This window comes from Podarcis filfolensis, assembly GCF_964270895.1.
Source record: "Podarcis filfolensis genome assembly, chromosome: 2".
In the NCBI taxonomy this organism is placed as follows: domain Eukaryota; kingdom Metazoa; phylum Chordata; class Lepidosauria; order Squamata; family Lacertidae; genus Podarcis; species Podarcis filfolensis.
The window spans coordinates 12,307,876-12,321,456 of NC_139605.1; the positions used below are offsets into that span (position 1 = coordinate 12,307,876).

A 13,581-nucleotide genomic window follows, 5' to 3' on the forward strand; every position below is an offset into this window, starting at 1 on the left:
CTGGTTTCTCTGTCTTGTGATTCTTGATGTCCGATTTATGTCCGTTTATTCTTTGGCGTAAGGTTTGGCCTGTTTGTCCAATATATATATGCTCAAATCCAAACGCAGCACGTGGCTAATACTGTATTATCAATAGTTAGGTCATAAATCATAAGCACCCACATATAATATATGCATAGTTATGCAAAAGTTCATAAACAAGAAATAGTAAGCGGAATAAATTGCTGTCAGGGAACACCCTGATGAAGGCACAGTAGTCAATGTCCAGCAATATTGTAGTGGTAGGTGCTCCAACGTAGGGAGAATATATTCAAACCGCTGTAGAGTGCAGCAACAAACAGCAAACAAAACAGGACTGCAGCAGGCATGTAAGCAAAACTGTCTCTCATCCGTGGCAGATAGGAATTGCCTCCTGACAAATAGGGAGGGAAACCTTCAATGCACACCCCCCCCCACAAAAAAATCAATAGGAAATGAATTTATTCTTTGTTTTTAGGCATCAAAAGATTAAGGCATCAATTCTTTTAGGCATCAAAAGATTTTAGGCATCAAAAGACATGTGTAGGTGACTAGCTGGTAACTTTCATGGACTTATTAGTCGGGATAAAATTGCAGGTGTATACTTTTCATATGGGCCTTGTTATGCCTACCAGCGTGGTTGCTCGAGAGCGAACGGGCAAGATCCCCACTGGTCTTTTCAAAGGCTTTATTATTGGTGCAGAAACATTTACAGTGCAGAACGTCTCAATTCCATGTCTTGCTCAGTCACTAGCAGAATCTGAGAGTGGGCAGTCCTTAAACTTTCCCTAGCAGAGTAGTCTCTTGACCCCCATCCGACGCCTCCCCTCTCTGCGCGTAAACCTACTGTGCAGAGAGGGCGTGGCTAAAGGGGGACCTGCCTCCCCCCCGCTTTGCTCATGCATGGTGTCTTGGCTCTCTCTTGCATCCTCCGAGCCCTGCATCTCTTCCCCACTAGAGGCGGGGCTTCCCTCCTCCGCGGAGAAAGTGCTGCTTCCCACGATCTTTGGAGGCTCCCTGTAACCCGTCCACCTCTCGCCTCTGAGCTGATAGCAGTTCCCTGACAGGTCTTATCACAGAATTGGTTTATTTGAAGCATTTTCGCTCCGGCCTTCAGCCAAGAAAGACTCCCAGTGTGGCTTTCAGCCTTCACAATTTGAAAGATGTGACACAAAAGGAAAAAGGATTGGGGAGGGAGGAGGAAGAAAGCAAACCCAGGCAGCGGTTCTTAATTAAGAGTTTTAGGTCATGGGGTCGGATCTCAGCCCTGAATGTGTGTGTGAGAGAGAGAGAGGGATCAAGCACTGTCCTTGTAATGAAACCTCTTTCTTCCCTCTTCTCCCTGCAGTCTGTTTGCCTTCTATGATGATAACGAGAATGTGAGAAATATGACATCACAGCCGGTGAGTGAGGCTAGACTGCCTAATTGGGGGGACGGAGCCAGGGGCAGCAGCACGTCGAAAGAAATGTACATTTTGGTTTACTTGGAAAGGAAGTTGGTACAGTCATACCCCGGGTTACAGACACTTCAGGTTGCGTGTGTTCAGGTTGCGCACCGCACCAAAACCGGAAGTACCGGAACGGGTTACTTCTGGGTTTCGGCGCTCGTGCATGCACAGAAGCACTAAATCACACTTTGCGCATGCGCAGAAGCGCCGAATTGCAACCTGCACGTGCGCAGACGTGGCGCTGTGGATTGCGAATGCTGCGGGTTGCGAACGTGCCTCCCGTACGGATCATGTTCGCAACCCGAGCATCCACTGTATTGGGAAAGGAGGATGTTTTGAATTTTTAATATCTTGTTTTTAACTTGGATTTCCATTGATATTTTTAAACGTGCGCACACACACAGTGGTACCTTGGTACTCAAACGGCTTGGCTCTCAAACAAATCAGCTCCTGAACGCTGCAAACCCAGAAGTGTGTGTTCCGGTTTGCGAACGTTTTCCAGAAGCCGAGTGTCCGACGCGGCTTCTGCTTGTGTGCCAGAAGCTCCTCAGCAAATCGGAAGCAGTGCCTTGGTTTTCGAACCATTTCTGGAGTTGAACGGACTCCTGGAACGGATTAAGTTCGAGAACCAAGGTACCACTGTATATATCTTAGAATGTTCCTCTCAATTGCAAGTCGGCTCCTCATCAACCTACCTAAAGGCCTAGATTTTGAATGTAAATATTTCTAGGCTGGTTTTCTTCCATAAGACCTTCAAAATGGCTCCTGAAGTCTGGTGGGGGGGATGCCTCTGGATTTGAAATATCAGAGGAAACTCAAAGCATTCCTGGCCTAGTTAGAACACGTGTGTAAGAACCAGGACCTCAAAATCTTGTGGAAAGGTACGTGCCTCTTGCACGTTACAATCTAAAGGCACAACCAAGCGACATATTAACTGGTAAAAAAATCCCACGCAACTGGTTTTGTCTTCAGCTTCATGACAGGGCATTTTTTAAAATTATTCTTATTTTTTGAGCAGGAGTTTAAATGATCTCGTTTCTCCTTCTTTCTCTCAGGTCTACCTGCTGGATACCTTTGGCTTGAAGACTCTGGACGCTCGAGGCGACATCGTTTTTTACAAAATGCCAGGCGTCACCCACACAAACTGGCATTCCAACCTCACAGTTTATGATACTTGCATTGCCAAATGGTTGACGTAGCTGGCGGGGACTTGAGGAGAAGCTGGCAGAGGAGGAGAGTGTCCTAAACCGAGATGCGCTGTGGTACCTCATCTTGGCATTTCTTCCCAACTGAGAAGAAACCCCGCTTTTGTTACCTATAGCTTTTTTGTTTCGTTTTTATTTTTAGGATGGTTGATATTTTCTTTCATAGTGGAAGAAACCTTTTTTTCCTGCAGGACCTTTTGGTGAAGACTGGGAGCAGTTTGGGGGGTTCCAGGGGGCTGCAGGGCAGGAAATGACTGTGCCATTTTTTAATTTTTGGCAGCTCTGAGCTATGAAAGCTGCAGGAAAAACCGCAAAAGGACAATTCAGCAGGATCAAATACTTGAGAAGAATTGGGGGAGGGGGATTTAGGTGCTGAATTTGGCAAAGAGACTGAAAACAGGAAATGTATTACGTTTAAATTCAATGTTCCTATTTCATATTTCCCGGTTCCGAACCTCTTGCAGAAATCTATGCCTTGTGGAAGCTGGCCATATTTCTCTTTGAAATTCTAACACTGAAAAGGTTGGATTTAGAAAATGCCTTTTCAATTGGACTTTTAAAAAAGACATCACATTCTTTCTGGCAAAAATCTGAATACTCTTTCTAATGGGGACTAAACTTCCAGAAAGGTGACAGAAACTAATTGTGGGAAAGTTTCAACAAGCTAACATTATTTTGCAGAGATAAGTTGAGATTTCTGCTTTGACATTTCAACAGAGAAGATGGGCCAGTGTGTAGTATTTTACCAAAACTCCAGTTCCCTGGCATTTTCAAATTTTAACCATGTAGGCGTCACCACAAAATCATCTAATGGTTCAGGCTTTCAATTTTTTTCAGTAATTTGCTTGTCTCTTTGTTTGCACGGCAATGTTGGAAGGGGCTTCAGAGCTTAGTCCTCCAATCATAGATCAAGACAAATATTTTAAATTATTGACTAAATGGAAAGGCAATATGTATTTATTAGAAATGTGTATATTTCCCCTCCTCCTTTAGAAGCACATCCTCAGAAACTCAGGTTAGCAACAAAAATCAGTGTAGACAGAAGCTTCGTCGTTTGCTCTGTTGTCTATATTTTTTAAAAAATGATATGTGCTTAAACCACCCAGTGACAGCTGTTAAGAGACAGCTGCTGGCTGATTTTGGGGGAGCATCTGCTAAGGTACCCTCATCTCTTGGAGGGAAAACTGGTGCCCTTTCTGATGTTTTGGGACTACAACTTCCATCATCCCTGACTGCCGGCCATGCTGCTTGGGCTGATGGAAGTTGGAGTCCCCCAAGATGCGAAGGGCCACAGATTCCCCCCCCCCGTCTGCTACAGTATTAACTCTTACTATCACCAAGGTACAATAGGACATAATGCAATAGGACTCAGGTTTAACACTGACTGTGGATCCAGGCTGTGTTTATGTGAAGCACATTCATTTCCTCAAATAATTACAGGCGCTGTCGTTTACCCCTCACAGAGTTAAGATTCCCAGCAGCCCTTAACAAACTGCGGAAAAGAATGTGCCTTAAAGTGTATACTCAACTCAGCTGGAGTTTGAAAAAGGAAATGAGAAAGGAAATGAAGACAAGACAGGGTTCACTTTCAGCTGCACTTGGTGAGGCTTGAGGGGAATAATTATTCTTGGAAATGTTTTACAAGCTATGTGGAATGAGAGAATGGAACGCTAGACTGCTCCACTTCTAGCAGCGTGGAGAGAAGCTGTGTTTTTGAATGCTCCTCCACATAAAAGAAACACACAAATCCTTTATGTAGTAAACCGGTACACTGGAGAGAAATGCTTAGCTTAGCGCTTTACCTGTTGTCTTAGCTGCCTGCATGCTACAGAAGGGGCTTTTTAGCAGGGGAACATCTAGAAATGTGACCCACACAGGCCTGCAATCGGAAGTCAGGCCACCCAGACTCCTTATCCCTCCCTTTCATTCCGTCTGCTACGTCAATCAGCTGGCTCTTAATGTGTTTTGACGTTCTTCCTTTGATGAGGTGATGACCAGAGCTGTTTATATAGCCCAGCTAGCAAGCAAATGGGCAATATTCAGATTTCATCATGCAAAGTTTGAGTTTGTTTGTACAGGCTGCCTGGATTTTAAAAAAAATATTATTATTTGCATAAATCAGCCGAAAGGTGCAAAACTTTGGGTTTTGCTGTAACGTATGGCAAGCAAGGTAGATTGTAGAGTTGAGGAAAATCCTCACTACAGTGGTACCTTGGGTTACATACGCTTCAGGTTACATACGCTTAAGGTTACAGACTCCGCTAACCCAGAAATAGTACCATGGGTTAAGAGCTTTGCTTCAGGATGAGAACAGAAATCATGCTCCAGCGGTGCGGCAGCAGCAGGAGGCCCCATTAGCTAAAGTAAAGTGGTGCTTCAGGTTAAGAACAGTTTCAGGTTAAGAACAGACCTCCGGAACAAATTAAGTACTTAACCCGAGGTATCACTATATTCCAAAGTAAAAGTGCAGCTAGTGGAGGTGATAAATATTTGAGGTGCCAGATTGCTGTGAGGTACTGAGGACTTCCTCCGATTTTCTCCCTTGGCGTGAATAGCGTTTTCGGTTTGCTGTCGGAGCACCAGAAGAAGGCTACATTTGCACCGAACTCCCATCTTTGCTTAAGGTGCAAAAATCCTTGTTCCAGTGCTGGCTGGTTGACATTGGGACTGATAGGGCAGGAAGGAGGGAGGCCGGCAGTAGGTGGCGCCGGAGCCAATGGCAGGCAGAACCAACGAATTCTACTTTTGTCCCCATCCTCCTCCCTGCCGAGTCCTATAGGGGGCAGCACTAAGCAGGTGAAAGCTGAACGGCAGTGCCACCCTCTGGTTGTACATAAGAAGGCAGGCAGGTCTGGGATAGCAGAGAGCAGGTGGACAGTGGGGCAGACTGACAGTGGTGCTCTTGAGTGTGCCCCATTCCTTTTTCCATATAAGTCAGGGGTAGGCAACCTAAAGCCCGGGGGCCGGATGTGGCCCAATCACCTTCTCAATCCGACCCGCAGACGGTCCGGGAATCAGCATGTTTTTACACTAGTAGAATGTGTCCTTTTATTTAAAATGCATCTCTGGGTTATTTGTGGGTCATAGGAATTCGTTCTCTTTTTTCCCCTTCAAAATATAGTCCGGCCCCCACAAGGTCTGAGGGACAGTGGACCGGCCCCCTGCTGGAAAAGGTTGCTGACCCCTGATATAAGTGAATGGATGCGTTTCCTTCACCCGGGGGGGGGGGTGGCAGAGAGTAAAGCATTGCATTTTGGGCCACGGTCGGTGAGGTAAAGCCTTGGCATTCGGTTGCAAACATTTGGCACTGCCTCCCCATGCAGCTGTCCAGTTTTAGCAAAGGTCTTAAGATCCTTCTAGCAGGAAGTGCCAAGGACTGGAGGTCCTAATAATAGAATAAGGACCTTTTAAAAAATACGCATTTGGGTGTTTTTTTTTGCAAAGCATGTTCTGTACTTTTCCACATGTGAACATAGCCCCAACGAAGTCACTTGGGTTTGTTTCAGATTGTACTTTGTTTCAGGACTTCACCTTCAGAAATGTTCATCATAATAATTATTATTATTTTGAGGCTCAAATAGTTAGGAAAATTGATGGACATTTGTGTGTGAAATTAACAGAACTTGGGAGTGGGGGCTGTTTTGAGGGGTTCATAATTTACTAGCCACTAGTGTGGATTTTAGCGGCATTGTTACAGTACAGTACAGTTCTGCAGAAGCTTAAGATTTTATTCACCGTATTTTTCGCTCTATAAGACGCACCAGACCATAAGACCATAAGTTTTTGGAGGAGGAAAACAAGAAAAAAAATATTCTGAATCTCAGAAGCCAGAACAGCAAGAGGGATCGCTGCGCAGTGAAAGCAGCAATCCCTCTTGCTGTTCTGGCTTCTGGGATAGCTGCGCAGCCTGCATTCGCTCCATAAGACGCACACACATTTCCCCTTCCTTCTTAGGAGGGAAAAAGTGAGTCTTATAGAGCAAAAAATACGGTATTTTTTTTGGCGTTCTCACATGCAATGTCTTGAAGGTTTTTTGGGTTATTTTTGCCATGTAGATAATATAGGATAAGGGATAAGGAAATGCTTTTGGCATGAATATTTGTTTTTATCATATGGAAAGTTGAAGCAGTACACATTTTGGATCTGGCTTGAATTAGTAGAAGTAAGTGTCCCCCAGATTTCTGATGGCCAAGGCATGCTTTTAGTTGTTGTTGTTGTTGTTGTTGTTAAAATTGGAAGTGCGGGTGCTGTTGTTACACCTGAAAACCTTTCCTTTGGAATGTGTACGAGTCAGAACAGAGAATCGCACCCCTTTAATTTCTGCATGAGCTGCTGTCATTTAGGCCTACCTCCTGATTTAAAAGTAAGACTTCTGGAACAGTGGCCATTGCTGCAACCTACTACATTTAAAGCACACAGCTTCCCGCAAAGAATCCTGGGAACTGTGGTTTGTTGAGGGTGCTGGGAATTATAGCTTGGTGGGTGTAAACTACAGTTCCCAATATTCTTTGCAGGGAAGTCATGTTTTTCAAATTTAGGATGTGGTCCTCCTGCCTCGTGCTTGCCTCCCATATCTGGATGTGGAGGAAAGAGGTGCTAGACCAGTTAATCGTTCAAGGAGTTTGGCGGGGGTTCACACAGGCTTGCTCCTAGGGTGGCAAGTTGTGGACTACCCTGAGTTGGATGGCGAGTCTGTGGCAAGGAGTTCCCTACACAACCGCCCATCCCACTTCCAGAAGGATTGTGAGGGTGGGGTGATCTGGTTGTGTGGCAAGGAGATCTGGCGGCTGCTCAGCATGAATCTGGTACTTGCTTGTGTCCTCAGCGTGGCATAAGTTACCGTATATTTTGCTCCATAGGATGCACTTTTTCCCTCTTAAAAACTAAGGGGAAAAGTCTGTGCGTCCTATGGAGCGAATGCAGGGGGGGAGGCAGGCAGGAAAAGCCCCCAAGAGCTTCTGGAGGGCTTTTCCGCAGGAGGGAGAAGGGACCGCCACTCCCTGACCTGTTTTGGGGGCTGGGGTCGGGGGAAGCTCCGGGAGTGGAGGCAAGGCTGCCTGAAACCCCCTGAGCGCAGCGCCAGTTTGTGCTGCGCTCCCCGGGCTTCAGGCAGCTATCCGCAAGCCTTCGGAGTGCGCCCCCAGCCCCGCAAGCTTCTTTATTTCCCCCCCTAAAAACTAGGTGTGCCCTATGGTCTGGTGCGCCCTATGGAGCGAAAAATACGGCACCTCTGAGCAGCTGCTGAAACCCTTTTCAGATTGGGGTTGCTGCAATTTGGGGGCTGCTTTGAAGACGCACTCCAGAGGGTATGTACATTTCTAACCGCAATCCAGACACTCCAGCCCTATTTTTCTCAATCTTTTGTCCAATGTGGGACTGAAACCCACAACCCTGAGATTCAGAGTCTCGTGCTCTACCGACTGAGCTATCCCAGCCTAGTTACAGTGGTGGGAATGACTCAGCTAATGAGTCCCATCAGCAAAAGCCATGTGCGTGGGCTTCGGCTTTTGTAATAGTGCTCCCCCTCTATTCACCCTCAAAATTGGCTTGGGGTGGCGGCCGCGGAGAGGTCAAATAAAACAGCACACAAGGGGAGGAGAAGCAGCGATTGCTCCAACTGGCCAAAATGCTTTCTGGGACACATCGATTTTAGTGCAACGTTGAGTTGGCATCTGTTTTGTCTCGGGACATTCAATTCCTCCCATTAAGTTCCTTGAGAGGATGAGCAGAGGAGACCATTTGCAGAACAGGTGATCCTGGCATTGCGTCCTCGAGAGCAAGTGAGAAGAGTGCATGAAAATGATAAAAAAGTGAGTTTTCCCCACAATGTAAAGCTATTGTTTCTCATTTTCCCGTGTTCTAAAAGCACATATCTGTGAATAGCACATGATCTATGAGACTTAGAGGAACTATTACAGCCCCTGTGGTTTCTTTCTTTCTAAATCTTATTTGCATCCCTGAAAAGCTTTAATATAATCTGCATTTCTCACGCTGCCTTATGTGAGGTTCCTGCCCCCCTCTTCTGTTTAGGTCCATTGTAGCTTGTGTCTGCAAAATTAGGTACAGTTTAGAGCAGGCATAGGCGAACTCCAGCCCTCCAGATGTTTGGGACTACAATTCCCATCATCCCTAGCTAACAGGACCCAGCAGTCAGGGATGATGGGAATTGTAGTCCCGAACATCTGGAGGGCCGGAGTTTGCCGATGCCTGGTTTAGAGTGAAGACAAAAGGAAACTTTTATTTTCTTTTTTAGAGAGGTGGGGTTGCTCCCAAAGTTCACTTTGCTACATTTAGTCGAGACATTTCTTTTCCCCTGCAGGGCCAGACTCAAGAGGTGTGGGGGATACAACTGTTTCAGGCTTGAACTGGAAACTAGCACGTGGGAAGCGATTGGCTGGTTTCCCCATCATGTCACCAAGGTCACAACATACACCTCACACCATTTTAACAACTTTAGGCTCTCCCAAAGAATTCTGGGGACTGTAGTTTGTCAAGGGTGCTGGGAACTGTAGCTCTGTGAGGGGTGAACTATAGGTCCCAGGATTCTTTGGGGGGAAGCCATGACGGTTAAAGGCGATAAAAAAATATGCTTTAGATGTACAGTGTGACAGGGATGTAAGAAATGGTTTCTCGTCAACTGCTCTCTGCAGCAAGAAAACATTAGGCGATAAAGGAACCAAAAAAGTCTATGAACATTCACGTAGCATTTCTGAAGAATTAAAAAGCAGTTCAAAGTGAGAGGTGCTATTCAATTGGTTGGCGTGCCCAACCCTCATTTTAGCTGTGCTTTGGGCCTTATCTCACAGCTGCCCTCTGTTTTTTTATGTTCTGCCTTTACCTTTTTACATGTTCCATTGAACTTTTATGAGTATAAATTCCTCGGCCTGGAGTTCCCTTACTGCCCGCTGGGACTGTTTACATATTTATGGTTTAAAAGAACCTTATTTATTGCTGGTAAGTTCTAAGCATGGCTTGTCTGATTGGGGGAGCAGACAGAGTTCGTCTCCCCCAAAAAATACCCCAACCCTGTGAGAAATTCTTCCTCTGCCTTAGGGTCAGGCGCAGTTTTGTCAATGGGGTTACACATGGCCTACTTATGTGGCCAAAGGAGGCTGGTTGCCTTCCCTGGCATCTAAAGTCTCTGTATTTATATGAATAAAAGCAATTTGTTCCCAAGAAGAAAATGTGCATTTCTGTGTGTTCTGTTCTGAGGAGTCACTTGAAAAGGGGAAAGAGGTGGGTGGGGGGAACATAAGTAGCTGCTGTTATGAGAGAGAGAAAACTGCTCCTTTTCCCTTATGGGGTACCCAAGAGCCCATATAGAGTCCTTTTGTAGGTTCTCTATCAGTAGGAGAAAATAACAGAGGCTAAACAGAAAATAACGAGAAGCAAAGCAGCTAGTAAGCCTGATCTTTATTAAAGCTGTTGCAACAGGGTGCTCCCCTCACATGCAGGAAAGGAGGAGGACCCCGAACAAAGGTGTGCCCGCCCTTATATAGACATTTTAAATTGCCCACCCTGGAGTCCAAGACCACCACCCCCCCCCGAAACATCATACCTACATCACAGAAAAGGCGGACTACAACAGAAATCTGAGTGCGTTGTTTATCTCCCGTCTGGCAAGTTACCTGATTGCATTATCTGGGTTTTGGCCACTCTTTCGTTATTATAACTACTCAATTCCTGAATCTAGGGCACAGGTCACAGGCTCACACCCTGTTCATATCTTGAATGTGCCCTTAAGACAGGATTTGTGAGGAAAGAGACAATGGGGAGGTTTCCCGCTTTGACCTTGCAGAGAAATATTTGAGGTCAATTTGTTCAGGACCTTTTCCGTGGGGTTTCAGACATCTGGTTTATATATACAGTTATGAACATTTATATATAAATGACCTTAAAATTCTTGTTACAGATAGGTAGCCGTGTTGGTCTGCCATAGTCAAAACAAAAAAAAAATTTTCCTTCCAGTAGCACCTTAAAGACCAACTAAGTTAGTTCTTGGTATGAGCTTTTGTGTGCATGCACACTTCTTCAGATACACTGAAACAGAAGTTGCCAGATCCTTCTATATAGTGAGAAGGTGGGGAGGGGTATTACTCAGAAGGGTGGTGGGAATGGGTGATTGGCAGATAGCTGTGATGAGCCTGTTGACGACTCTTAACAACTGCAATAGGTCTTACAGGAAAAAGCAAGGGGTGAGAAGGTGAAAAATGGCTTTGTCATGTATAATGAGATAAGAATCTAATGTCTTTGTTCAGACCAGGTCTCTCCATGGTTTTAAGTTTGGTAATGAGTTGCAAAAAAAAATTTTTTTTGTTTTGACTTAAAATTCTTGTAACACTGCCTTTTTACCAAGTCGGATTGCTGCATCTAGATTAGTATTGTCTACACTGACTGGCAGCCGCAGCTCTCCAGGGGTTCAGAAAGAAGCCTCCCCCAGCCCTCCCTGGAAATGCTGGGAATTGAAGGTTCGCGCAAAGCGATGGAATTTGCTGGGGCTTAAGCTATGGCCCGGGGACGCAGGTAGCGCTGTGGGTTAAACCACAAAGCCTAGGACTTGCTGATCAGAAGGTCGGCGGTTTGAATCCCCGCGACGGGGTGAGCTCCCATTGCTCGGTCCCTGCTCCTGCCAACCTAGCAGTTCGAAAGCACGTCAAAGTGCAAGTAGATAAATAGGTACCGCTCCGGCGGGAAGGTAAACGGCGTTTCCGTGCGCTGCTCTGGTTTGCTTAGTCATGCTGGCCCCATGCTGGCCAGTAAAGTGAGATGAGTGCCACAACCCCAGAGTCAGTCACGACTGGACCTAATGGTCAGGGGTCCCTTTACTTTAAGCTATGGCCCACCTGTGGCCCTCCAGCGGACGCAGGGCTACAACTCCCATCATCCTTCACAGCTCTTGCCAACCTGTTGCTCTCCAATGCTTCCTATTCTCTTAGAGTCCACCAAGTTGCCTGCTGCCCTGGGGCACCTGCACCTGAAGGGCCTGGCTGCAGATTTTGTGCAGCAGATGTTGCTGAACTACGATTCCCATCATCCCTGGTTCTTGACCCTTCTGGCTGGGGCTGATGGGACTTGGGAGTCCACTAACACTCAAAGGGTCTTCCCCCCCCCATTGCCTGCACATGGAATGGGGTGGGGTGGGGAGGAGGGCTTGTATACCATCTCCACCCCCTTCCCCAGGCAGAAGGATGTTTGGGCCTGGCTCTGCTTCCTGATCAATAGTAAAGGTAAAGGGACCCCTGACCATTAGGTCCAGTCGTGGCCGACTCTGGGGTTGCGGCGCTCATCTCGCTTTACTGGCCGAGGGAGCCGGCGTACAGCTTCCGGGTCACGTGGCCAGCAGGACTAAGCCGCTTCTGGCAAACCAGATCAGCGCACGGAAACACCGTTTACCTTCCCGCTGGAGCGGTAGCTATTTATCGACTTACACTTTGACGTGCTTTTGAACTGCTAGGTTGGCAGGAGCAGGGACCAAGCAACGGGAGCTCACCCCGTCGCGGGGATTCGAACCACTGACCTTCTGATCGGCAAGTCCTAGGCTCTGTGGTTTAGCCCACAGCGCCACCCGTGTCCCTCCCGATCAATACCTGTGCTTTAAAGTAATTGGGAGTAAACAGCACATAGAATCCTAGAGTTGGAAGGGAGGATCACCTGGAATATTCAGCTGCCCCGTACGGGGATGGAACTTGCAACCTTGACATGATCAGCACCACGCTCTCATGGGTAGGCAAACTAAGGCCTGGGGGCCAGATCCGGCCCAGTTGCCTTCTAAATCTGGACCGCGAACGGTCCGGGAATCAGTGTGTTTTTACATGACTGGAATGTGTGCTTTTATTTAAAAGGCATCTCTGGGTTATTTGAGGGGCATAGGAATTCGTTCATCCCCCCCCCCCAATCTAGTTCGGACCCCCACAAGGTCTGAGGGACAGTGGACTGGCCCCCTGCTGAAAAAGTTTGCTGACCCCTGCTCTAACCAACTGAGCTATCCAGGCTGGTGGGTGTCAGTAACTACCCGGGTCCACTAGATGGTGGTCTAGGATCACCAACTGTCTTCATGTCTTAAAGACCAACTAAGTTAGTTCTTGGTATGAGCTTTCGTGTGCATGCACACTTCTTCAGATTCAGTGTGCATGCACACGAAAGCTCATACCAAGAACTAACTTAGTTGGTCTTTAAGGTGCTACTGGAAAGAATTTTTTTTTTTTTTTTTTTGACTATGGCAGACCAACACGGCTACCTATCTGTAACTGTCTTCATGTCTGTTCCACATTTTAAACTTCATTCTGGATTTCCACCTCTCCTAAAACCTCAAAAGGAAAAGAAGTGGGCTGGTTAAAAGTAACCCTTAGCTTAGGTTGGGAGTGTGGCTTCCCCTGCTTTCCTCAACCTGGTGCCCTCCAGCCGTTCTGGACGGCAACTCCCAATACGGCCGATGGGAGTTGTAGTCCAAAGCACCCAGAGAACAGCAGGTTGGCGAAAGCTGAGCCAATGAGCTTTGTGGCTGAGTGGAGATTCGAATCTGGGTCTCCCTGGCCATAGCCCAGGGCAGAGGACCCTTTGGTCCACCAGATGTTGTTGCAACTACAATTCCCATCAGCCTCAGCAAGCCTAACCCAATGGCTAGGGATGGTGGGAGTTGTAGTTCAGCAACATCGCACCTGCTCTAACCTCTCCATCATGCTGCCTCTTATACAATCCACCCTGCTACAGCGCTGCCGCATTAATTGATGAAGAAAAGAAGAATTTAAATTGAGAGCAGGAAGGCAGTTCCCAAGCCACCGGCTCCAGTGCATGGATGTATTTTTTAACTGGGGAGGAAAGCAAAATGCTTTCACAGATATTGTACTTTATTGATGAATCATCATTTTGCACTTTTTATAACTGCAATGAAAAGGAGAATAATTAAACGA

The 13,581-nt window shown here is 46.6% G+C and overlaps 1 protein-coding gene across 1 annotated transcript in view; it reads left to right on the top strand.

Moving 5' to 3' along the window:
- The window catches only part of PPT2 (palmitoyl-protein thioesterase 2), a 52,035-nt gene extending 47,252 nt beyond the window's left edge, over window positions 1–4,783 (top strand). Inside the window, exons 8-9 of the mRNA XM_083602614.1 lie at window positions 1,367–1,421; window positions 2,522–4,783. Of these exons, the coding sequence (XP_083458740.1) occupies window positions 1,367–1,421; window positions 2,522–2,665 (199 nt within the window). The 3' untranslated portion in view covers window positions 2,666–4,783. The remainder of the gene's footprint in view (window positions 1–1,366; window positions 1,422–2,521) is intronic.
- Window positions 4,784–13,581: the final 8,798 nt, after the last annotated feature.